The following is a 24,982-nucleotide window of genomic DNA, read 5'->3' on the forward strand; positions in this document are numbered from 1 at the left end:
TTAATAACATGAAGCAGGTTGCCACAGTTTGACATGTGGAATTTAAAAAGGTTAAAGGCTGCGGGCACAGCTGAACATTTGAATAGATGTGGGCTAACAACATGTGGCACCACCCACCCACAATGTTTATACTACTAACAAATTGCCTCCCTACTCCAACACACACACACACACACACACACACACACACACACACACACACACAAGCCTGTCCACACAATACATATGGAGTGGTTTGTTGGTGATGGGTGCGTGTTCCTTGATAAATTATACCATACACACAAAAAGAGGGATTTCCAACAGTTATTTTAATTATTGTGTCTGGTCATCTGTTGGACAATTATTCACACGTGGGCATTCCTCCTTTAAATGTTGCACAACAGACCAGACCTGAGCATTGCTGAATGTCAGCATTTCTGTCCAATTCACGAATTTGCTTCAGACCACAAGCCCATTGCAAATGTGATTCACAGACAGCTGAGCTTTAATCTGTGAAGGCCCCCCCAGTAACAGTAAACCACTCCCGCTCCTGGACTGGGCGTGCGTCAGGAGCGCAGGTGTGATTGTATTCATTCCCAACAGACTGTCTCCCCAAGTGGTCGGCGGTGGAAATAAAGACGGGAATTAAGTTTAGGAAGTTCAGTAAGCAGTGAGTTTACCTGCGCTCAGGTGCGTTTGGAAAGCTGACGGTCAAGGAGTGGCATAGCAGGAAAGAGGGGAGAGCACAAAAAGAAACAACCAGGAAAAATTACGGATGAGAACGTGTCCTTGACAAACACTGAGAAACCGGGGGGAATCATCAACCGATAAGATTTTCAAACTGAAATACCACTTTAAAAAAAAAAAAGGAGAGGAAAGCATCCGCAACAATGAGGAAATCTTCATATCAAGGTAAGCGTGTTGCCGTGGAAAATCGTGTGTTATCTGTCTTGATATGTAATATATATATATATATATATATCGAACTGTAGTTGCAGCCTGATGTTGGTGTTAAACTTATTGTTGAAATACTGGTGTGTGGGTGCATGAGGGTGCCCATTTGACAGTGATTTGAAGTGCTAAAAAAAGAAAGAAAGAAAGCGAAAGGATTGACATTATTTCAGGTAAATATTTAACAGCATTGACAATGAATTGCCTACATGATTAATTTCTGCACTTCCACAAGTGATGTTAACAGCTTTTGAATTTCCCCTTTTTTCAAAAGGGCCCACACATGGAATCTGTGGGTGCGGTTATAAAACATTTTCTTGCAGGTTTGGACTCCAAAATGCCAGATGATATAGCTTTACACATATGACATCATGACAGAGAGGTGGCACAGAGAGCTGAGCTCATTTTTCTAAAAGTCCTCAGGCATGATCTGAGTTATTTCTATGCTCTAAAGAGCAGATCAGAGAAGAAAGTTAAATATCTTTATCTTGAGTGTCAATAAAACAGAGAAAACACCTGAGTGCTTTGCAGAATTTTAAATTGGTGGAAGAAAAATAGTAATATTATAATACCCTTCTGTTTACTCCAATTATAAGACCATTTGTTTGTTAATCTGGTTTGATTGACGGTTTTATGGTGCAGTTCCTTCACTCCTCCCCACTAATACCCTGATGAATGATGCATCAAATCAACACAAGCCTACTCGTTAGGCTCATCCATGGGCTGTCTGGATCTGATTGTGGTTGTTTTGTGACATTGTATTCTATGGAGTTGATATGAGATGGCTTGCAGCTCATCATAAATCTCTGGAAGACTGAATTGTGGTGGTACTGATTTGTGCAGGTAAAGTCTTCTGTAGTGTCTTGGCCCAAAGACACTTCAGCAGAGAAATGTTTGCTCCCTTGACGCTTGGGCTGAGGCAGTTTGTTTGAAGGATGGTTGCATGAACCACTAGGGCTGCTTTGTCACACACAAGCAGTCTATCACTACTGTGTACGTCCTTACAGGTACATGTGACATCCCTCTTTCTCCTCGTCCCTGCTTCCTTTGTCTCCTCCCCTCTGTCACCCCCCTTTTTTTTCCAGAGCTGCTTACAATCACTTCCATCTTCTTCTGTGCCTCCTCACCCTCCTTCCCCCCTTCTCTCTAAGCTCAGGCTCAGTGCAGTGTACACAACCCTATCCCCCGGAATGCCGCCTTTCCCGGCTCCTCTTCCTTGAGTCTTTGTGCGATGGAGCGTCGGACGGTTTTCTATCGGAGCCAAGTGCATGTTGGGTCATGCTGCTTCTCCTCCTCCTGTGTGTGCGTGTGTGTTCTTCCTCTGCCGTGCGACGTGTGTGGAGCTGTCACATTCTTCGTCAGGGCCACACTCGGGGAATAGTCTAATAACAAAGCATGTGTGTAGTATGATGTGTATGTGTGTGTATGTGTGTAAAGGCCCTCCTCTCCAACTTGTAGGGGTGTTTAGACAGGCATCAGAGATGTGGAGGGATGACTTTGAGAGAGGAAGGTCGGCCTTTGTGTCAGCATGTGTGTGTGTGTGTGTGTGTATGTTTTGTACGCAAATGCCTTTTCACACACGTACACCAACACAAACACACACACACACTGACTGATTATGCATTTGGCACATTTGAGGCTTGGGTTTTAGACCTTATGCGTAAAAATGTGTGTGCATGTCAGGGGGTTGTATATATGAATAGATGTGTATGTGTGCCTGTGTTCACTCATGCAACCCCTCGCAGCTGAACTCTGCTCATGGAGCCGATCCCTGCCTTGCACACCACTCCCTCAAGTCGTCTGGATCAATGAGTAACCCATATGAATAACAGCCCACTCCAACGCACACACACACACACACACACACACACACACGCACACACACACACACACACACACACACACACACTGAGTCATTATTTTCCAAGTATACTCCTACTGGTATGTGCTTTCATGTCGTACTTGACACACACACATACACACCTAATTCCACTACTTGTACCTGTGTGACAAAGGCCTCACTCTGAGCTGCATTACGGCTTTTAGTCTGTTTATACTGGAGAGTCAGTGAGGCTTTGATTTGGAGCCTAAAGCTATTGTTAGATGGTAACTTGAAAGTCAAGCTATAAACTGTGTTGAGACATATTTGCCCTGTCATCTTGCAGAGCATGCTGAGGACGGTCTAACCCTCAATTTGGCCTCCTAGAAGCCTGTGAATAATAATACTAATAAAGGTATTGGAACACGTGGACATGCATGTACAGTGCTCCGCTTGGTATGATCTAAAATAGCAGTGTCATGGAGCTACATGTTTGAGTTTAGGGCATAACTTTGAAAACGGCATCAGAGGCCAGTTAGGAAAGTGTAGGGAAGCAGGACCCATCTGTTGGCTAGTTAAAGACTGGGAATGAATTAATGACAAAATGTGGATTTTAAATGGTTTGATTTTATGGTTCGCTGTACCCATTCCTGTTAGCTAGAAAAAGCCAAACTGTAACTTGTTCATCTTCTGTTGGGTTTCTCTCTATAATAAAGTAAGGTCTGACCTTACCCTGTCAAGTGTCTTGAGATAATGTATTTTATGATCTGGCGCCACACAAAAAAAATTGAACTATTCTCCTCTGAAGTTTTCACTTTCACAACTGGTTTTGAATTTCTTGCTAGTTGACCGTTCTCTAACGTGGAGCTTAATTGCAATAAATATTCTATATATAAAAGGTTTGGAGGGTGATATTTATTTTAGTGATTTCAAAACCAAAAATACAAAAGCAAAACTGTAAGGAGTTGATTAAGCTAAACATTAGCATGTCCAACCAAGCTAACTTCCCATGGTCAATTTGATTGTTTGCCTGACAGGTATTTCTGTATAACTATGTTATGAATCACTAAACACATCTGGTTGTGCACAGGGCTCACAGGCATTTAAATTATCTATAACCTGACCACATTGTACACCACTGTGCTCATTAAAGTTTCATTGATACACTCAGTAATGTGGAGTTCCCCCGATTGCAGGAGACTTGTCTATGACAGTCTATGTCTTGTCTCTGCTGTGTATGGTCCTCCCCTCTCAGCCGTGTGGAGCCTGCTCTGAAGTGTCCACTCTGCTCTGTGTTTATTATCTGCAGCCAAGAATGCAGCTCTGTGAGGCTGGCTGGCTGCTGCTGCTGCTGCTGGGGGTGTCAACTGATACAACAGACTGCCTGTACTGTGGGCCTGAGGCCAGGAGAGAGCCTGTAAAAAGATAATAGCAGGCTCGAGGATGTTCTGATGTGTGGTAGAACATGTGTGCTGACATCTAGATGTGGGTATTAGAATGATAAAGTGCAAGGACATGGACATTTATTTCACCATTTCAAATACCCGGATTAGTTAAAATACTTCAAACTTATAAATGACCTCAAATTCAAGTTCATTGCACCATCATCTGATTACCCTATAGAATGGATTAGTAGGATTTTACCACTAATCTTTAAGTAAGCCACAGACACAGCCCATGCAAGAGAACAACTCCACTGTTTGGCAGGAGCAACTCCTCCTGTCATGACATGAATAAATATTTTATTGCAACTAGCAATCGGTTTAAGTGTTAGTGATTCACATCTGTTCAAAGAGCTCAGTGGAGTGGAGATAACCCTCTTGAATTAGCAAGATAATCTCATTTGTAACAAATATGTATTCAGGACAACGAGTCTTTATAACATTACAAATACCTTGGAGTTGAATCAGCATTATCTATCATTGGCTGAACTCAGCCAATGAGGCATACTTTAGTTTTAATTTCAATTTGACCAGTTTAAATACATGTTACTTCAGAGACAGTATTGAAACAATTTAGATAATTATGATAAATGCATCTACATTACATTTATCACAGTGTTTTCATGCATACCAATATATAAGTGTTTATTTAGTTGTCTACACTTAAATCCTCCTTGCAAACATGCAGATGCTAAAACCCCTTGAAGCCGTGGTTAACCTGATATCTGTGTCTCCCTATCATTCTCACATTTCTGAACATGCACATACGTAAAGCCGCTCACTCTCTCACTTGCCCACCTGTGACACGTACAGTAACTACATGTTTCCTGTGGGAGGTTTCAACCCATAAAGCTCTATGGACTATTTAACAGACTCCGTGGGTTTTAACAGCCTCGCAAGAAGGAAGGCTGATCCTTATCTGCCACACCAGTATTGTTTTATAGACTGCCATGGTATCCTGTCCTGTTAGAACACTTTTATATGATATGATTTGGGCTCGCGTTTGCATTGTGAAGAGTACAGAAAAGTGGCTGTGTGTTTGGCAAACCGGTGTCAGTTTTCAATGAACGTGGTGAGTGAGGAATAGATGCGTGTTGAAAGTACAGAGGTAGGAAAAGGTGTTGCCGGTTTATACCTTTGGCGCCAGAACAAGGGCTATTCATTTGAGAGGAGTGCAGCTCAGGGTCATGGCCAATGTCTTTCCTCAACTTTACGTGTGACCGCAAGTGTGTATGAGTCTGTCAGTGTGTGTTTGTGTGTGTGTGTGTGTATGTTAGTGTGGTACTTAGTAATTAACAATGTAGCCAGGTAAAGACCTTATATGAGCTGTAAAAACAGTCTAGAAAAATGGCTGTCTGGCCATTCAGTCTGTCTCACGACATTTTACGAGAGAAAATAACAAGGTTTTGATATGAAAACATTAAATATCTTTGACATATGCTTAGTATAAGAGATAAATGAATAATAAACATATGGACAGAGAAAAAAATTTATCAAGATTTTCTTTAATGTAATCAAAAACCATGATCATCATGCTTATGATTACACTTCAGTTTTGAATCAGAATTAAACATTTCATTTCACACAGTGAATTTTTAGGGATTTCTTTAGAAATAATCAGCACACACTGGAGCCAGATGTTGAGCAGACATTGATACAATCCAGTTGCACATCGTAATATTCCTGTAAAGGGAATTGCCCATTAATGCTAGGTGATATGACGAATTCATATTGTCAGATATATATATATATATTGTAATAAAGCGAGGCCTAAAATACAATATTTAAAAAAAAAACATAAAAGCCAAGAAAAACTTTATAGCTGCGGGCAGAATGAAATCACAGCAGTTATTTTTAATAAGGTAAAAAAAAAAAAAGAATTGCATCACATTGTTGTAGCTACTCTTCAAAAATGCTTGCCACAGGAGGAATTCATGTTTTGATCAGAACACCTATCCCCACAGGGAAGGGCGGAAGTAAAACAGGAGGAAAGAAGGGGGGGGGGGAGAGAGAGAAGGTAAAGATCCTTCACCTCCACTGCCCTCCTGCACAAATACGAATGGCATAGCCTCCTTTTGTAAACACAAAAATCTCAGGTAGTTGTGCGTTGGGGAGAGACAGAGCATGCATTGTAGTGTATGTTTTGTAAATCACTCAACCCTTGAATGTGTATCTGTTTGCAGGCCTTCATTTATGTGTGAGTGTGTGAAATTGCTCTTGTGTTTTCAAGTACGTTAAAGTGCTGCAGCCTCTCCCCTCTGTTTACCGTCTCTAGTCATCTGAGACCATTAACTAATCAGTTGACATGTTTGTCCAGGCACGGCCGTGCACTTGACCGGTCACGTTACACACACGCACTCACATAAACACACACTCAGCTTCAACGAGCACTGCCATTGACATCAATCAGTTGAGGCCTATAGCAAATACATTGTCAGCAATGCATTTACTTTGGTACTCTGGTCCACAGTATGACCTGCAGCACTAGGATTTTTCCATTGGCAAAAACACTGGTTTCATTCTTTTCATGCATCATGTGCGTGCAATGACCTCTGTTGTACATAACAGTGTCATAAGGCAAATATGACCTCAGAAGATTACAAATCCCCTTGAAGGGGAAAAAAGACATGGATCATAGTGCCGGAGATTTTTAGGAAACCTGTTGAAGCAGTGATATGTGCTGTGTGTGTGTATATATGCGTGTGTTCACTTGGTCCCAGACAAGACTGAGCAGGTGAGTACAGCTACAGCCTCTGCACACACACACACACACACACACACACACACACACACACACACACACACACACACACACATACACACACCTTTGTGCAGACATACAGTTTAACTTTTCAGGTGTAACTCCTTTACTTTGTATCCCAGCTCACTGTGATTGGCTAATGCATATTTGTTTTCTATCTGTCAGTAGTTTGCCCTCACTTTAAAATACACAGCTACCGTCAATGTTGAATATCACATCAATGCCAAATATCATCTTATCGACTCAACTTTGTGGTGTCATTATGACTTCTGTGGCGTGTTACTTTGTTGCAATGGTAAACTTTGCTTGGTCTGATTGAAGTACTTTGTGTTGCAAGGGTGTGTGTGTGTGTGTGTGTGTGTATATAGTTGGGTGTATTCAGCTCACCTCTCTCAAGCTGTATTTTGAGCCAAGAAGAGTAAATAGGCACAGACATGCTTTTTGGCTGCAAGGCTTGATAGACTTGGCTGGCTCTTATTTGTCATTTTCCATACACTTAATGCCCCTTAAACACACGTAGCCATGTACACACTCGCATAACAGACCAATGGTGTTATCACATGGCTCATGGCAGATTAATGATTTGCACTTAAAGCAAGAAAAAGGTATGCCTCCTGCTATTTCATCATTGACGGTCTGAACGCCCGGTTGGTGATTTGAAGAGATGAGTCAAGACTTCCTCTCTGATTCAAAAATGAAGCCAGAAGCAGATCTTTTATTGACATTTAAATCACGTATAGATTGGTATTTACTGTAAAACAGCTTCTAATTATTCTAAACAGTAAGACGGGGATGCCACTAGAGACACAGGAAGCATTTCCTCCACTACGCAGTAGCGAGTCTTGTCAGTTTAATCTGTTATTTCTGCATTTTTGGCTGAAATCTGATTTTAACCTGTTTTGGAGTTCAGACATTCTTAACAACAGGACATGGACTTTTGGCATCAGTTTGGCATGGACCTGTTCTCTGCTTCAGTGCTTTGACAAGGTGCTCTGCTGGTTATTCTGACCTGGAAACATACACACTGATGTGTTTATTTTAACTGTCCTTCCTATATTCAATGATTCTTAACTTTACATGACATGAATTCAAAATAATGAGGGTGTCCACTCATCAAAGCATCCAGCCTCCCCTGCCAAATTTTATTCACAATCTCCCCTTCCTGCAAACTGAGTAGAAGCTGTGTGAAAGGGGTAGAAATGAGCCAATGCAAAGATTTTGCGTTTATAGACATTATTGTCACTCTTTACATGTAACACAGGCATCTGTAATGTTTGCTTTACACATCTGTGTTACCAGTGAGAATAATATGGTAGCACATTATCATGCTAATCATGTCTAACCTGAAACAGATGGTGAGGCTGATGTTAATCAGAGAAACAGGGTTACAGGTGATACAGCAAATGCGTTACCAAAAGATTGATTTTTTTTTTTTTTTTTTTTTTTTTTGAGTTCTCATCAAAACATTTGGATGTCACATACAGTATGCTGTGCTTTTGTACCACTCAAGATGCAAGCGTAGTGAAACCTGGACTTGATTAGTTTGGTCTCACCTGCCACACACACACGTGTGTCTCTTGGGGCTGGTAGTGGCAGAAATATCAGCGAGAATGAGAGGAGGGGACATTCCGAAATACTGAAGGAGTGAGTTTCAGGAGAAAAGCAAAGCAAAGGCTGCACAGTTCATCATCACTTACAGTAGTTTATTTCATTGACTTTTTATCTCTCAGGATGTGAATGACTTCAAAGTCTTCCTCTACCTCCAACTCTTAAGCATATTTCTCTCACTCACACACAAACGCACAGATAACAGAAGCTTTACTCACATCTTCCAGTCAAACACATTCACTCCCTCTCCCTCGGACCAGCTGTCTTTGTGTTAAAACCAGTGACAACGCAGGCGGAAAACCACTATATTTGCTGGCATTAAGAAAATGAATGTCATGTTGTCAAATGATTTGCGGTAGGAAGTATTTCTAAGAACTTAAAAACAGGATGAGGCAAATGACTCATCAGCCACCGGACGAGCTTACCTCATCTGAACAGCACTGACTGGGTCGATGCGGGAGACGAACAGAGGACAGAGGAAGTGGAGAGAAGAAAAGAAAGAGTGTGTGGTTGATGTCAGAGAGATGTGGCGTATTGTTGTGGTGCCATCACCTCTTCCAGGAAAAGTTGAGCTAAAGATATCACTTGTCTTATTGAACCATTCACGGGATCAAGCAGTGAAGTCGACAGAGTTTCATCTACTCTTTCATATGAATTAATATTTCATTCACATGAAACATATGTATAATGAAATGTTATGTGTTATGCTGATATTATGAAGATATAATGATTACCATGTTCACAATATTTGCTAATTAGCACTACAGCTGAAGGTGATGGAAAGCTCATTAGTATTGCAGATCAAACATACCAGACAAAAGGATGTTGGAACCTGATGGTGGCGCTAGATATATGGTCACCATGTGGGACTCATCCTCTAGGGACCATGAATGTCAGTCCCAGGAGACTTTATCCAAGAGTTAAATAAATATTTCATATTGCCACATACTTGCCACCCCCCCACCCCCCACCACACACACACACACACACACACACACACACACACACACACACTCACAGTCAGTCAATGACGATTTATCTGTAGCATTCCAGCAGTGTCATGGAGTAGACCATCAGCTAAGAGGAAGAGACATTCCTCTGATTTCTAAACCAGCCAGCGTCGTGTAAGACTCAGCTGTTGGCACTGGGAGCTGTTAGATTAGTGATTGAGGATGTAGACTCTTTGGTATTCCAAACACAAAGTGCACTGAACCCTGGTTAGAGCACTCGCGTGTTAACTAGAGAAACTTGTTTGAAAAGACGATAATCAATATCACAAGATGCCCTGATCTCTGTTTTAACAGCTCAGATTATTCTACACTTTCAGATTGGCTGTTACTGTGATGAGCACTTGGAGTTGTTCCACTGACTTGCTCGCTGGTGTTTAACAATGGTTTTCCATGACTTTTCCCTTGAAGTAAATTGTTATTACCTGACATTTAAAAAAAATAATCTAAATCCTGCTTGGGCGCTTCTTATGATGATTCACCACCTGCCAAAGCGTTTTAACAGCAGGTTCCTTTGACCATCTGAAAATACACAAAAAACATTAATAGCTGCTGAATTGTCACACTGCACCATGCAGTTTTGTTACTGCCCTACTTCGTGCATTTTGTTGTACATCCAAGTTTGGCTTGAATTATTTCCACATCATCCACACAGTCATAAAAATAAAAACAAACTGAGACCGAAAAAATGTCTTGTTTCAGTCAGAGTCAGTTTCTTCGTGGTCAGGCAACAATAGCGATCTTTCAAACATTGGCTGACTTTGTTTTTCCACATGTCAACTGTAGATTATTCGGCCTTGAGGAGAATGTGAAGTAACGGCTATTTTCCATTTGGTTCTTGTGCATGTTTCGTTGCAGTGTTAGTATTAGTATTGGATGTGTTATTTTAAACCAGCTTCTTCAGGGACAGCGTGTTATTTAACACTGGCACTCAAAAAAAACACATCACGGTAAATGTTTCAGTCTTAGCTGTAAGACTAATTTCCAGTTATGGGACAGTTTGATAACAACAAAACCAAACCTGCCTCCTAGGCTGGATCCTCTGCGAGTCTGTTGGCATCATCAGAAGTGCAGAGCCTCTTACTGATGAATGCCTGGTGGTACATCTGTTGATTGCAGCACAGTGTCTCATGAGGTTACTCATTTTGTTCTTCTTGTCCTTGTTTCCTTTCACAGCAAGATCAGCCAGCGCTCGAGCAAGAAGAACAGAAAGAGAGGGATCTGGCATCACCAGTCCCAGTAAGTAGACTGCATCTTTGGCATTTTCATCTATCTGACCATTAGTACATCCATCCGTACATACAGCACATGCATGTATACATGTATGCATACATCTAGTACAACAGTCTGGGGAGACTGTCCATTCACTGATCTGTTTATCTTTCATCCATCCAAATTTGGGAATGCACTGCCTTTTCCAGCTTCCATATAAACGCTCACCATCTCTGTAAAGCATTATATAAGTCAGAGTCATTGACCTTCAGCAGAGAGATGAGGCAACACTGAGGGCAGAGCAGGTACTGTTTCCTGTCCATATAGCGGGTAAACAGCAGATAACAGACACAGTGATAAAGACAGTTTTAGAAACAGAGGGATAGCAAGGTGGCCTGCAATGAAGAGAAGACATTTGTGTCTTGGTGCACACACTGTTGTCTATGTGAATGTGTACAAAGTTCCCCAAAAGTCATCAAAAGAAATCAGCAGAAGTAAAAAGCTAATAAATGAACTACACCACAGTCGCATGACTTCAACGTCCCCATCAATAAACTTCTAACTTGTGCAGTTTGATTTAGCTCTTACGTCTTCTACAAAAGCCTTTCCTCAGACAAAGTTAGTAATAGTGTGCAAAAACACGAGTGTAAATACAACGAGGCTGAAAAGGCGGAATGGTGAGTAGATCGGTTTTCATATTTCAGTGTGACGACGTTTAGTGTCCCCGACAACCTCCGTAATCTCATTTAGACATTTGTTAGAAACCGGCCTATTTTAAGAGATGTAAAAGCTTGAAGAAATCATGACTTGGGTATTTACTTATATATTTTATGTTTTTGAATAAAATGTGAAAATGTCTTGAGCTTGTGTTAACTACAGACCTTTTTTCAGCCGTCGAACCAAAAACCCATTCAAAAAACCTGTAGACTTCAGGACGAGGGAACTGGAAGTGCTAAAATGCTAACTGATTCCTGCAATCACTTTAACACTTATTTATACATTTATTAATATCCATTATGCCACATTTTTTTATTGATTATTTTTTGGGCTCCTGGTATAGCAAAGGCATACAGAAAACAAAGAGTATCACCTCAGCCAAACTTGAAAATATTTTTGCAGCATTTGCAATATTTTCTAAAATCACATCTTTCTGATGTTCCCCGTCTGTTTTTTTTTTTTTTTAAATGTACAAAAAAACAAGTGGGTAGAAACGTGGGCACTCGTGTTTGTGTGCATGTGTGAGTGAGAGTGTGTGTAACTAACACACTATTGGCAAACGGGCTGAAGTTGTGGCTCACCACTGAAGCATCTTCTCCCAGTGGGAAGAGCCAACGCCGTCTGCAGCATCAGCACAAAGACAGCAGAGAGAAAGGAGGGGGACTGAAGCACACGCACGCACACACATATACACACACACACACACACTTACACACTTACAGTTTTGGCATACACTGATTGTAGACTGCATGTGAAGGCACAAACTCACCATTAGAGGGGCTGTGTTTAGATCAGTTCCTTTTTTGTTTACTTTGACACCTCTAACCAAAATGCATGAGCAGGCAAGAGGACTATAGGACTGGATACATGTATCGCCAGTATGCAAATTACAATCACTGTGAAACAGGACACTGGCACCATTTGTCTATAATTAGTGCTTTCAGATCTCTTTTGTGAAACAGCCCCCAGGATGTGTATTCATCCCACAGCTGACAGGCCAAGAGACAGCAAACACATCGCAGCAACATGAGTGCAATCAGTGATTTTGTGAGATTTTGTTATATTTGAGTAGTTGTATATTATATATTTTTCATTGCAGCTCACTCTTATTATTGGGTGTTTATCTTTATGAGCAAATGAGAGAGCAGCAACCTCATTTGATTTGACCTGGAATTGAAGCATCTTCTGAATCTGCCAAAACATCTGGAGAAAATTATGAGAGCACAAATCAGAAATATCCACACAACATACATAACTACAAGTCTGTCCCTGAACACTCTCAAATGGTGACTTACAGGCGGATTTATTTTTTAAACTCATTCAAAAGCTTTGTAGCTACTGTGCTTCCACATTACATTCTTACTGTATGTGTGTTTTTGTGTGTGTAGTGTGTTTACTGTCAGAGCGTCGTGAGCTCTTGAGCTGTTGTGTTTTACTATCTGTAAACCAGAGTGATATACATGAAAGACTTGTGAAGATACACACATCATATACATACACATCCACACAAGCATGCCAACACACACAAAACACACATATGCAGATATGCATAAGTGCATACACACCGGTCTTGGGGGAAGCGCTTACGGCTAAGGATAAGGCCCTGCTTGTCAGCAGACCTCCCTGACGTTGATGCAGTCGCCACAGGGCATGTGCGAGTGTGTGTGTGTGTGTGTGTGTGTGTATGTGTGTGTGTGTTTGAGTACGTGCGTGCGTGCGTGCGTGCGTGCGTGCGTGCGTGCGAGATGCCCCATACAACCATACAAAACATCTGCCAACAGGGCAGATTTACGACTGCGGCGGCTGTTTGGGAGGATGCTTTACTGTAACCTCAACTCATGCACACACAAACACACACAGGTCTATCTAACACTGTGCCTATTGTTAATTTGTGTGTGGTTAATTCCCATCTGGGAGTCAGCAGATCCTGCTCTATTGGACATATGCATACATGGATGCACACACACACACACACACACACACACACACTCGCTTGAACATACAATAAGTATTGTATATCTGAGGGGTGCATCTCTACAATGTGAAATAACACCTTGTTTTATGTTGTTTTATTTCTTTGAGTAGTGATGAAGTGATGATTATTCATATTTATTTTATTATACTATTGTTCCATCTGCTGATAAGGACTCAGCGATGTATACGTTGTAGAGAGTCATCTCATTTACTTCTAATTTAGATATTTCATTTCGTAGTCTTAAACTTACTTTGCAGCTGAATGTCGATCTTTCCCCCCAAGCTGTCAACTCTTAACTTAGCATGTCATCTTGCAGGCCAGAGTTGCATATTTTGGCCATTTGAGGCCGCCAAAGCGCAAATTGTCCTTATTTCATCACCCAATGCATCAGCTGGATTTAATTAAAGGATTAATGATGATATAACTGGAGACATATATAAATGACATGAATACACAAACACAGGTCAACATGCAATACACGAGGTCACTGTGGCGGTGTGTGTTGCACAAGACACCAGACTGACATGTCTGAGTGTGTTTGATCTCTCTATCAGAGCTCAGACGCTTGCCATGTGACCTCTGACCCCTGGCGCAGTGTGAGGGACGTGCCAGAGCTCGAAAGGTCATCTGAGTTTCCTGAACACAGAGACCGAGCACAGTTTCACCAATCTACATAACACACTCTGGTTTTATTTCTCTCTCAGTCAGTCCTTTCTCCTCACCAGTAACAAAGGCACAAGCACACCGCCTCTCCTGCATTAATGGCTGGTCCTTGAAAACATTTTTTTGGGAGGTGTGTTTTGATGAAATTCCTCCCTTGCTTCCGACCCGTATTGTTTTCGCCTGTCAGTATTATTTCAACAGGCTATCGTCCTTTCACACGTTTACAAAGACTGAACTGTATCTGATTCATCATGAGGAAGTTTAGAAGTAGCTGAGGGAATGTCTTTCACACCAGCTTGACAAGTATCTCTTGTTATGGAATGAATCAAGGCGACAGTGCACACACTCAAGCAACATTATAAAGTAAGTAAGCTGGCAGAGGAGTTTGCAAGTCCAGCGGGTTATTTTAGTCCGTCCATGTCACATGGTGGAGCTAATGGTTTCTATTTTCAAGACACAATGCTGCTTCAGTCTTTTGGTCTGCTCTGAAGAAAGAAAGGGTAAGAGAGAGAAAAAGAGGGTAAGAGAGAAAGAGAGGCAAATGCAACATATGATCAGCACATGGGGATGTCGTAATTCCGAATTCATTAGCAAGACACACTGAAGGAATCAAACTGAGGAGAGGGAGGGAGAACAGAGAGCCCAAAAGGAAAGAGAGAGTAAGAAGAGGAGGAAGAGGAACAGAGGGAGAGGGAGAGAGGGACGAGAGAAAGGGAAGTCCAAAAAAAGACAGAGAGAGGGAGAGAGAGAGAGGGGAGAGAGAGAGAGAGAGGGGAGAGAGAGAGTTGAGTCAAAGAGCAGACACTACATGTGGCTGTGGAGGGAGTGATCTGGTTATGGAGGGGGACAAATTCTCAGGTAAGACAAACTCTCCGGAAACTCTCAGCCCAGATGAGGACAAGCTTCTCTCCTGAATGGAAAACAGTGTGTAGTTTAAGGTTCTTCAATCAGCTATTTTACTGTGACCGAGTGTCTTTTCTGTAAGAGCCTGCCTCTATTTTCCCCTCTATGGTATTTTCCACTCTCTCATTCTGTCCTGTTTGCTGACTGCATGTTTTCTTTGGGGTTTGGAGCTGGAGCTGGGAGCTCTGCAGGGTTTGTATAGCAGCTTAGCGGACCTGTTTTGGTTTATCTGTCTTTATCTGTTCTGTGCCTGTAATGTTTGCAGGTTTTTTCAGTCTCTGTTTGTGCCCACCATCTCCACCCCTTCTGTCCCATTGTTTCCCGTTAAATGTTTTTGTCTTTACAGGTTGTTGCTCAGTCACTGTCTCTTTCCCATTCCTGTCTGTGTCTGCCTGTCTTTTCCCCCATTTTCATTTTAATGTTCGCTACATGAAAATAGGGCATCTAGGAAAAAAAAACCCTCTGAGGAGTTGATGCTGCGGTGAAGTGACACAGAAACAGTACTTATTTCTTAAACATTTCTCTCTCTTTTTTTTCTCCATCTGCATTCTCCCATTCTTCTTTGGTGTGAAAACAGGAAAGAGCTCTGTTTGAACAGTACTACTCTTGTCCCTTGTGGCTCTGATCCCGCTTCGGCCATCACTCAGTCCCTCCTTTAGCTAACAGGACAGAGAAAGCCCTGCCTCAGCCCACTGGCATATTAAGGCCGACTTTGCAAATAAAAATCCTCACTTTTTCCAAACGCTCCCTCTGATGCTATTTTCCCTTTTTGGATGCTGTCAACAGCATGCATATTGAACTGATAAGAGTTTGTCTCTGTGTGAGAGTGAGTGTGTGTGTTGTACATTATGCTAAAGTCATCAGTGAGGCAATGCTGTCTGCTGCTTCTTAATGGTATTTTTTATGAGTGTTAGTGTGAGTGTTGTAAAAAAAAAAAAAAAAGCTTATTGGCGTAAAAAAAAAAAAAAAACCCTCAGTTGGAGTGGAAATGGTGAAGTGGCTGCAGCAGCATGTGCATGTTATTGTGCATGTGTGTGTGCGCGCGCGTGTATGTACGTCTACATGTGGTTGTTGTGTTTGTGACCGAGAATAGCTTGTAGCACCTTGACTGTGTGAAATCTGAATGTAAGTGAGATTACTTGTCTCCAGGTGCTTCCTCCAGGGAGCTGTAATGGCTTCAGCAGGACATACTTTGTGTATGTCTTGTGTGAATGTTGTGAATGTATTCTTATGAACTCTTGTATTCACACTTTAGTGTGTAGTTGGTTTGTCTATTTGTGTACAAAAATAGAAGGCATCTCTTTCCGGAGGCTTTGTCTTTTGCAGTAAGTGTGTGTGTGTGTGTGTGTGTGTGTGTGTGTGCGCAGCTTGTGGCAAAGTATTGGCTCGTACTGGCTCACATGGCAGACAAGTACCTCTCGTCTACCTTGGCCAAATCAATTCAATTCACTTCTCGCTAATGTTCCTCCCACTCTGGTGTTGAGGCTAATTTGGAAGACTCTCTTTTTTTCCTGTGTTTTCTTCCCACATGAATCAACGGTGATGATGCTTTCAACGGAAACCGTCCATCAGCCACACAGAGACTGTGAATGGAGCGTAAAGGGGCTGACGTGTCCCATTCATTCCAGTCACAGCGAGGTCAGCTGATGATGTTTGCTGAAAGTCTGTGTGACGCAGCCACAGTCAGCCCGGACTGAAATCTCAGACCCATGACTTATAAAGTAGCCTCTTTTATCTTAGCTGATTATTACCTCAAACCACCTTTTCGTAAATTCTGTTAAAGATGTTGTTCTGAGTTTGTGCAGAAAGTCTGTTTCATATGTAATGTACGCTTCTCCCACCAGGTGGAGGTGCTGAGTTTAGCAATTCAAAATACTTTTTTATGTTAACCTCTCTCAGTTGTGAGGTTGTGAACACACACACACACACAAGGCAACAAGTGTTGTTTTGCTGTTTCTTGTGTTATCGGCCTACATGTTTAGATTACCACCCAGTATAAATTTTAAGGAGAGACATATTATTGAAGGAAATTACGGCCGTGTTCCTTCCTGGTGACACACCATTGGTGTTGTGGGCTGAGTTGCCATGGTAGTGTGCCAAGCAGAACAATATGCATGTGCAAGGGGAACAACAAGAATGGCGATCAATGCTGGCTTGTTGATGTACTAAACAGTGTTTATTACTCAGAGGAGAGATGGAGCAGAGGGTGGAGGTGGGATGAAGAGAGAGAGAGAAAGCAAGAGAGAGAGAGCGAGAGAGAGAGCGAGAGAGAGAGCGAGAGGGAGCGAGAGGCCTACTGAGAGTCATCTCTGATGGAGGACAGCTGCTCTCTCTATTTACCAAGCCATCCCACCCCATGCATGAGGGAAGACACACACACACTTGCAGGCAGTAGCATGTGTGCAGACAGCCGATACTCTCACTCACACATACAGACAGCGCTCACTGCAAAACCAACCACTGAGCAAAAGCATTTGAGGGGGTATGCCTGCGTGTGTATATGTGTGTACAGTGCAGTGGAGCCATATTTCCAACAGGTGCTGTATTTGATTAAATTTAGCAGAGCCCGGCTGGGTGCTGCTGTTTTTTGGTTTAGGGCAGCTGTTGTCACTACAGCTGTCCATATACTTTAGGAGGAAGCTACTTCACCATGTGCACGCTGGGGCCACATGAGGGGGTTTTATGTGTGTGTGTTTGTGCCTGTAATATTGTGAAACTGTCTGACCTTCTACACCAACTCTTTTACATTTACAGTTTTGCAAATAATACAGACTCTTACATTAGGGTTGTGTTTGCAACAATATATGTACTGGTACCTTCATCACCTTTGGGGGTTCAATTTTCTTTTGTTAGCAAAAATAATACATATTGGACTGTCACTGCGGTGCTTTCTTTTGCCATGCGTTCCCGCATTTAGCTGAATGCACAGTACTGTACTGCAGTGAAAGCCAGACATTTTTCAGATGATATTTACACTACTAGTGCTGCTGATTCCATTAGTCATGCTAGCGCTGCTCTCTTTCTGTGTCTCTCTGTTTCTTTCTTTTCCTCTCACACACAGCAGACAGAAGGTTTCCTACTTCCTTGTTTCCATTTGAGCCATGGGAGTTCAGTGTCACTTCACATCACTCTCTGTCTGTCTTTCTCTCCCTCTCCACCTGGGGAGGAATCTTTTCCCACCTTTTCCCCTCTCTCTCTTATCTTGTCCATCCATCTCTCCTCTCTGAAGTCCCGAGCCATGCAGGTAGAGCTGCTTATTATGGGGGTTGCCATGTAAACAGAGCTGCGGTAACTAGCTAGTCACATCCGAAATACACACACATGAACAAATGAACACACGCAATGAATGCAAACATTGCACGCACTTGCCAGCACACAACACACGCAGATTTTACCCCTTCCAGATGGCTTGTTTGATACAGCCTGACTCATGGGTGAATTGTCTGCATCGCGGCCAACAAAGCTTTTGTTGTTTTAGGATGAGCTCAGCAGGAAGCTGGGGTTTCCTCTGTAGCTGGTACTGATAATCTTTAAATAACAATGACAGTCTAAACCTGACATGACGTGAAAAGAAACAGTGATCATCATTCACAGTAAATGCTAAATGCGTGTTATACTTGTATTTCCTGTAACACACAATTTACAACAGATTGCTGAACTTCTTCATGACATACATTTTGTTTTTATAAGAACGTCACTTCAGTTCAGTCTTTTAAATCACCTCCTGAAAACTTATTTTTCTAAACGTGTCATATATAAAAATGCACAAGTATTGACTAAGTTTTCTGTATTGTCTTCCTTTATTTCTGCCATCTGCTCCTTATGTGGTTTTGAAAACTGAATAAAGTCATTGTTAACATAGCTGTACTCCTGAATAACACAGTTCAGGTGTATCCATGCATTTCATTGCCCAGTGTGGGTTTGGAAACATTTTATTTCTTGGAGCTGCATCTCAGATTCCAGAGATCTCAGGATGTCTGTCCACTGGCACAGGCCGGCCTGCAGGGGAGGGTGCCGACTGGCGCCGAGGCATGTGGATCTATTGGTGTCTTTGTGTGTGCATGCGTGCGCAAGCTTGTGACTCTGGTGGTCGACCGCTGACATTCGCAACCCGTCGTTGCCCTGGCATTGCCCTAGCAACTGCCACGCCGGCCTGGCATCTGTTTATAGAAGTTATCCTCCTCTCCTCCCACTCTGCTTCTCTCATATTTCAGGTCTTAGGAGGGCAGGTCCCACATTAGAGTGGTGGTGATCTGGGTTTCTTTAAGTGGCGGGCGGCTGTCTCTGTCTCTCTTTATCTATACGCTGCAGTGCAATATAACACCAGCAGCTGCCTATTCCAATACATTACAATACACTAATTTGCAGGAAATGTGGGGCCACAACAGATGAATTATCTGCATTTGACAGGTGTTCGTTATCATCACAACAAGAATAGACTATTGTCAAAACTATTTTTAGACGGAGGTGAAAATCCTACAGTTGGAACATCTGTCAATCTTGGATAATAATGTGTGTGTTTACGGTAAGGCCTACTACACAACTAGATAACATGATCCTATATAACTAATATACTGAATGTGAGTGCATAATTGCAATGATATGAACGAAGTTCTTTATAGATCAGGGCAAAAAAACATTCTAGTCTTCTCCCAGTGTGACAGTTGTTACAGCAGATTGGATTAGCACTGTCTGGGCATGCTGGGGCTTGCAAGGATATGCAGTGGAAGGAAGTGTGCTTTTCAGTGTGTATGTGTGTGTGTGTGTGTGTGTGTGTGTGTGAGTGTCATGGAAATGGTTGGGTGCATGTATGTGTTGCTTGCCTCAGTGTGTGCATATTCATATTTTTGCATGCATCTGCTGTGCACTTATTAGTTTTTTCTGTGTGTGTGCGTGTGTGTGTGTGTGTGTGTGTGTGTGTGTGTGTGTCTGAATATGAGTGTGTGCCACTGATCAGTGTAAACTGACACATGTGTTGGCCAGAACACACTGTGTTGGGTGAGGGTGTGTCGGGAGCAGGATTCTCCCCGTGTCGCCATCTTTATCTGTTGCAAGATCAGATTACTGTATGCTACTGACATTGCAACCAAGCTAACAGGTTGTATTTATAGGTGCAACACTGACCTCTGCTGGAGGAAGTGACAGTGTCAGCTATTGTGGGTTCATACTTCATACCTATACTATAGATGTAGGTATATCTGGATGGGGCTTTATTATGAATAGGAAGATCGGCCCTAGACTTTTGCGGGAGAGATTAAAGCTCTGCTGTCCTCATGGACTCTGAACTATGCACTCACCCTACACCTTGATCTTCTCACACGGGGAACAAAGAAAAAAACACCTTGCCTTCAAAGAGTAACCAACAATCATGTCAAAAGTCATGTTTACTTATTTATGGCATCCCAGGCACCTGTGCTGGCCTCCAGGAAAAGGCCCAGTTTTCATGTTAACCGAGAATATTTGTTGACGATGCAAGTGTTTTCTCACACATATTGTTGGTTACATACTTTGCATGGTTCAATGGCGTGGAAATGTGGTGTAAGATTAATCTCAGATTGCAGGTTTTGGTACAGTAAAGCCTCATATTTGTTTTGAAATCTGTGTTAGTGTGTGTTTGTGCACTTGCGCACATCTGTGTTTATGATCGGTAAACATGCCTAAATCAACAGAAAATGCAAACTTTGATTCCAGTGTAAGCAGCAAATTGGCAGACATGCAAGGTTTCAGTCCCAAACATCTTCTGATAAATCACTCACTGGATAACAGCTATTGAGGAATTCTTCTGTCGCTTTACAGCCTGAATGATTTATCACAGTTTAAACCCAAATTATTTTCCATATCTCTCTATGTTCTATCATCTATCCAAACACATTTTTATTTCATTTGTCTTCTAATTTTTGCCTCATGTGGTGTTTTCTCTCAGGGCTGCCCTTATTTTGAAAGCAGTATATCTTTGCCATTTGAAAAGAGAGTTATGAGCCTTGTGAGGAGAGAGTCTCCTAACACATACACACATACACACACACACACACACACACACACACACACACACACACACACATACACACACACACACACACACTAGTGCTTATTGTCTAGTCACTAATAAATGGCTCATTTTGGTGCAGAGGCCAGATGCAGTGGTTTTTCTGTCGCCGGCCTGGAGCTGATAAAGTCTGACTATGCGCCTCAGGGCAACTTCTCACTGGGTAATTCAAGTTTTCACACAGGATGAGAATCAAAGTGACTTCACACTTTTGTTTTTCAATTAAGGTAGGAGTTGCTGTGAATGTGCTCAACTGTACATAATCATGGTACCATCTTGACATACATTCATTGGACCACACACACACACACACACACACACACACACACACACACACACACACACACACACACACACACATACTGATCTGGACATCCCCCAACTTCCACATCCTTCTTACGTCTTTCACCCAAGCACATGCACACTCACACACACACACACACACACACACACACACACTGACCAACGCCCCTGTCCACCCTTCCCCCTCCGCCCCCATACACAGGGGCTCATTCACATGGTCATTAAGTCATTAGGCTACTTATTTATTGATGTCTGCCTCCAGAGCGACTGAGCTTGTCAGATGATCTACTAACTGCCTGTGTGAGCCTGTCCTGACCATATTAGTCCATAGTATGATTCTGTTTCCACCCTGGATTTATTTTTCTATCAACTGTAACTTCTCACTCCATGTACTATAAGATAAGATTGAATGGAGGCTTGTCTTGTTTTCTATCTGACTATGAGTGTATGCATTGATGTATGTGCTTATAGGATGCTGATGTTGGCATATTCAACATTGTAAGATTTTAAAAACAAGTAATGACTCAGTAATGACTATCTGTGTGTTTCATCAGTTGCCCAGAGTGTGTTAGCCATGTCATCCAGCCTACAGGAAGTGTGTTTGAATGTTAGCATGCATATAATTTGACCGACCCAGTCAAAAATGAGAGCTTTCAAGGGAGCCAGTCTGAGAGGACGGCTGCAGAAGGGGAGGGAGGTATGGAGGGAAGGGGGGGTTGCAGTGAGCTAAAGGGAGAGAGGGAGAAGAGAGGAGGGAGTGGGGGGTTGTCATCGCTCGCTCATTCCAAGCTCTGGAAGTTGAGAAGGAGGAGAAGAGAAAAATAAGTTGCTGCCTTAAGAAAGAGAGGAGAGATAGGGAGCGGGTTTGGATCAGTGAGCTGCTCAACTCTTGTTTTTTTTTTTTTTTCCTCCCCTCCTCTCTCTTGCACGGGCTCCTAATTTGGGATTTGTTTAAAAGCGGGACTGCGCCTCAGGAAGACTTTTCCTTGCTGGGGAAAGGGAACCCTGCTCCCTCTTCTCTCGCATTATACACACACGCACATACACACTTGCTCCACAAAATGTCTGATTCCACTGTCAACGCTCACTTGGAAGGGATCATATCAGACTTTGAAGGTTAGTTTCTCTCTCTCTCTCTTGCGCTCTGCTGCTCCACTGTCTTTCTTCCTCTTGTCACTATGTGGAGCGAGGCACTCTATAACCCTGCCATGAGGACACTGTAGATAGTTTCCATATGTTTGATTGGAGCCGCGCAGATCTGGAAAAATGGAGTGTGAAGGGTTCGTTGACGTCTGTGGTGAGCTGTGGTGTTTTCGAAGGGAAATAATGTTTAAAGTGTTACTTTTTATGGCTCTTTAACTTTTGTTGAGATGCATGGGCGTGTGTTTGTTGTGGTTGCCATGTATGTGTCTGAGTCTAAGATGTGGTTGCATGTGTCAAAAGGAGAAACTGTATTCAGTGTGCAACTGATTCAGCCTTTCTTTAGAGCAACCTCCATCACAGAGAGGGCCATATGAGTCTGCTTGTATACTGTATGCTGAGCACTCAGGAGACAGCAACTGACCAATACAGCTGTACACCTGGCCCACCTACCCCCCCTCTGTTTCCCTTCTTCTCCTCTTCCTTTTCATCTCTCTCCCCCCTGGCCCACAGATTCCCCCTGTCATCCCTCTCCTCCCACTCCTCTGCCTCCTCCTCCACGTCCTCGTCCTCCGGCTGTGTTTTCCCTTTTCCTCTCTCAGCAGCTCGTCCATCCTCGGCCCCTCTCCCCGTGGCCTGCCTGCTGGTGGTTGCAAGGAGGGGCTGACAGTCCAACACCTCTCCCCCAACCTGTCGTGTCTATCTGACTATCTGTCTCCTGTCTCTCACAAACACATAGCCATTAGGAACGCATCCACACTTGTCCGATGCTGCTCCTCTGTCAACACCAGTTTGCTTGTGGTATGTACGGTGAATCTCTCTGCCTCCTTCTCCCTCTCTCTCTTTCTTTTAGTCTTTAAGCTGCTTGCTTACACAGTGCAACAGAGCAGAAAGATAAGTGGCATTCAGAAAAGAAGGGCATCATGGGTGACGGAGTGTGCTTCGACCATGTGGTTCAAAGTCATGCTTTTAGACGTCCCTCGCTCATGTGTAAGACCAGCATAATGGACTACTGTTGTGATTGTCAATGGCGTGTGTTGCCCCTGGTTGGGCTGAGTGTGTGGTAATACCTATATGTCATCACCATGCACCATGATGTTTGGCCATGTGTGGCTCAGTGAGTCCTACAAGAGCCCACCAAGAGATAGGCATTAGGGTCGGAAAAGTACTCACCTTACTGTAACTGAGCAGCTTTGTGATGAGCTTTTTTTTTTAATGGCACATTTTAAATCAATAATTCCACTTTAGCCACATAAAATATTGCGTTAAACTACTTTTAAAAAGGCATATATGACACAGCTTGCTGCAGTCAAGGGGAGATTTCATTTGAAATTTGCTTTGAAAAAAAAGCCATTGTCATAATGAAAAGAAGGACACGTCCTTCAAAAAAATGGTGACTATTAACATGCTACTCTGACTTTTTCAATGTGCTGTATCGCAATCAAGTACGACAGCTAATCTTAAAATGGGACTATGCAGCTTTTAAAAAGAAGAAATAAGAAATTATTCCTCTCACAAATACCAGTTGAGAAACAACCAAACTCTTATTTTAATACTACACTTTTTGCTGCCACAGCCTTACTTGGTCTGGTATGATCAATAGCTTATGGAGGCTAATGTTAGCAAACTTTAGATGGACATTGTTATACAGCCACTTCATTGACTCAATAACTCTTCTCTACTTGAGATACTGTTACACTATTAGCATTTAGCATTTACCATTATGCCTCATTTTTTAACTTGTGACCACAGTGACTCCAGCAAAAGTTACTTAGTTTGGGTTTAATGTTAGTTGGGTGATACAGTATTTAAGTCAGGTCATTTTGGTAGGATTTTCTATCCCTTGGACTACGTATGGAAAAGACCACAAACCACACTTATAGTGTCGAATAAGACTTATTTATTTTGTATCTAGAAAACATTTGTGGCAATTTTCTACGGCTGAATTTTCTGTGCACTACATATTATGGGTAGAAAATCAGCCAACACATTGACTGTTTGATCTTGTAGAATAAAAATAACATTAACTCTGAGTCAAAACTCATTGGTAATGGGTAAAGTTAACCCAGTAGTGAGTTGGTGTTATATTGACTCACACTGGGGAGCTTTTTAACCCAGTGATGTTTAAGTGTGCGTGAAAATTTGACCATGGATCTTTCACACTACAGGGTATCAATATTTTATTCAATGCACGATGAACCTTGCTTTTCACAGGCGTGACTATCACCTGATTATACTGATTATTTGAAAATTGTGAATTTATTATGAAATATATTCACATCATATGCTTGTGAAATGTTTAGATCTCTGTTTAAAGCACCACAGAAAATATGGATCATTTTATCATTGGATGTGACACTTATTTGTGCAATACGCCACATGTAATCTATACAGTAAAATTGTGAATGACAGCAGGAAGAGCAGTTTTTTAGTCTAACAGTGAGTGTATTTGCCAC

The 24,982-nt window shown here is 42.2% G+C and overlaps 1 protein-coding gene across 4 annotated transcripts in view; it reads left to right on the forward strand.

The window, feature by feature from the left end:
- The first annotated feature begins 598 nt into the window (after positions 1-598).
- Positions 599-24,982, forward strand: part of LOC111645829 (neuronal-specific septin-3-like) — a 73,513-nt gene continuing 49,129 nt past the window's right edge. The window contains exons 1-2 of one of the 4 annotated variants that reach the window (XM_023395140.2): positions 599-891; positions 10,744-10,806. In XM_023395140.2, coding sequence (XP_023250908.1) covers positions 870-891; positions 10,744-10,806 — 85 coding nt within the window. In that variant the 5' untranslated portion in view covers positions 599-869. Of the gene's footprint in view, positions 892-10,743; positions 10,807-14,539; positions 14,635-14,704; positions 14,993-22,182; positions 22,503-24,982 lie in introns of those variants that run through there. The other 3 variants (XM_087170747.1, XM_023395142.2, XM_023395141.2) reach the window with 3 other exon arrangements.

This window comes from Seriola lalandi, unplaced genomic scaffold, assembly GCF_002814215.2.
Source record: "Seriola lalandi dorsalis isolate HSWRI2012SDOR001 ecotype SW California unplaced genomic scaffold, Sedor1 jcf7180002054958, whole genome shotgun sequence".
NCBI lineage: Eukaryota > Metazoa > Chordata > Actinopteri > Carangiformes > Carangidae > Seriola > Seriola lalandi.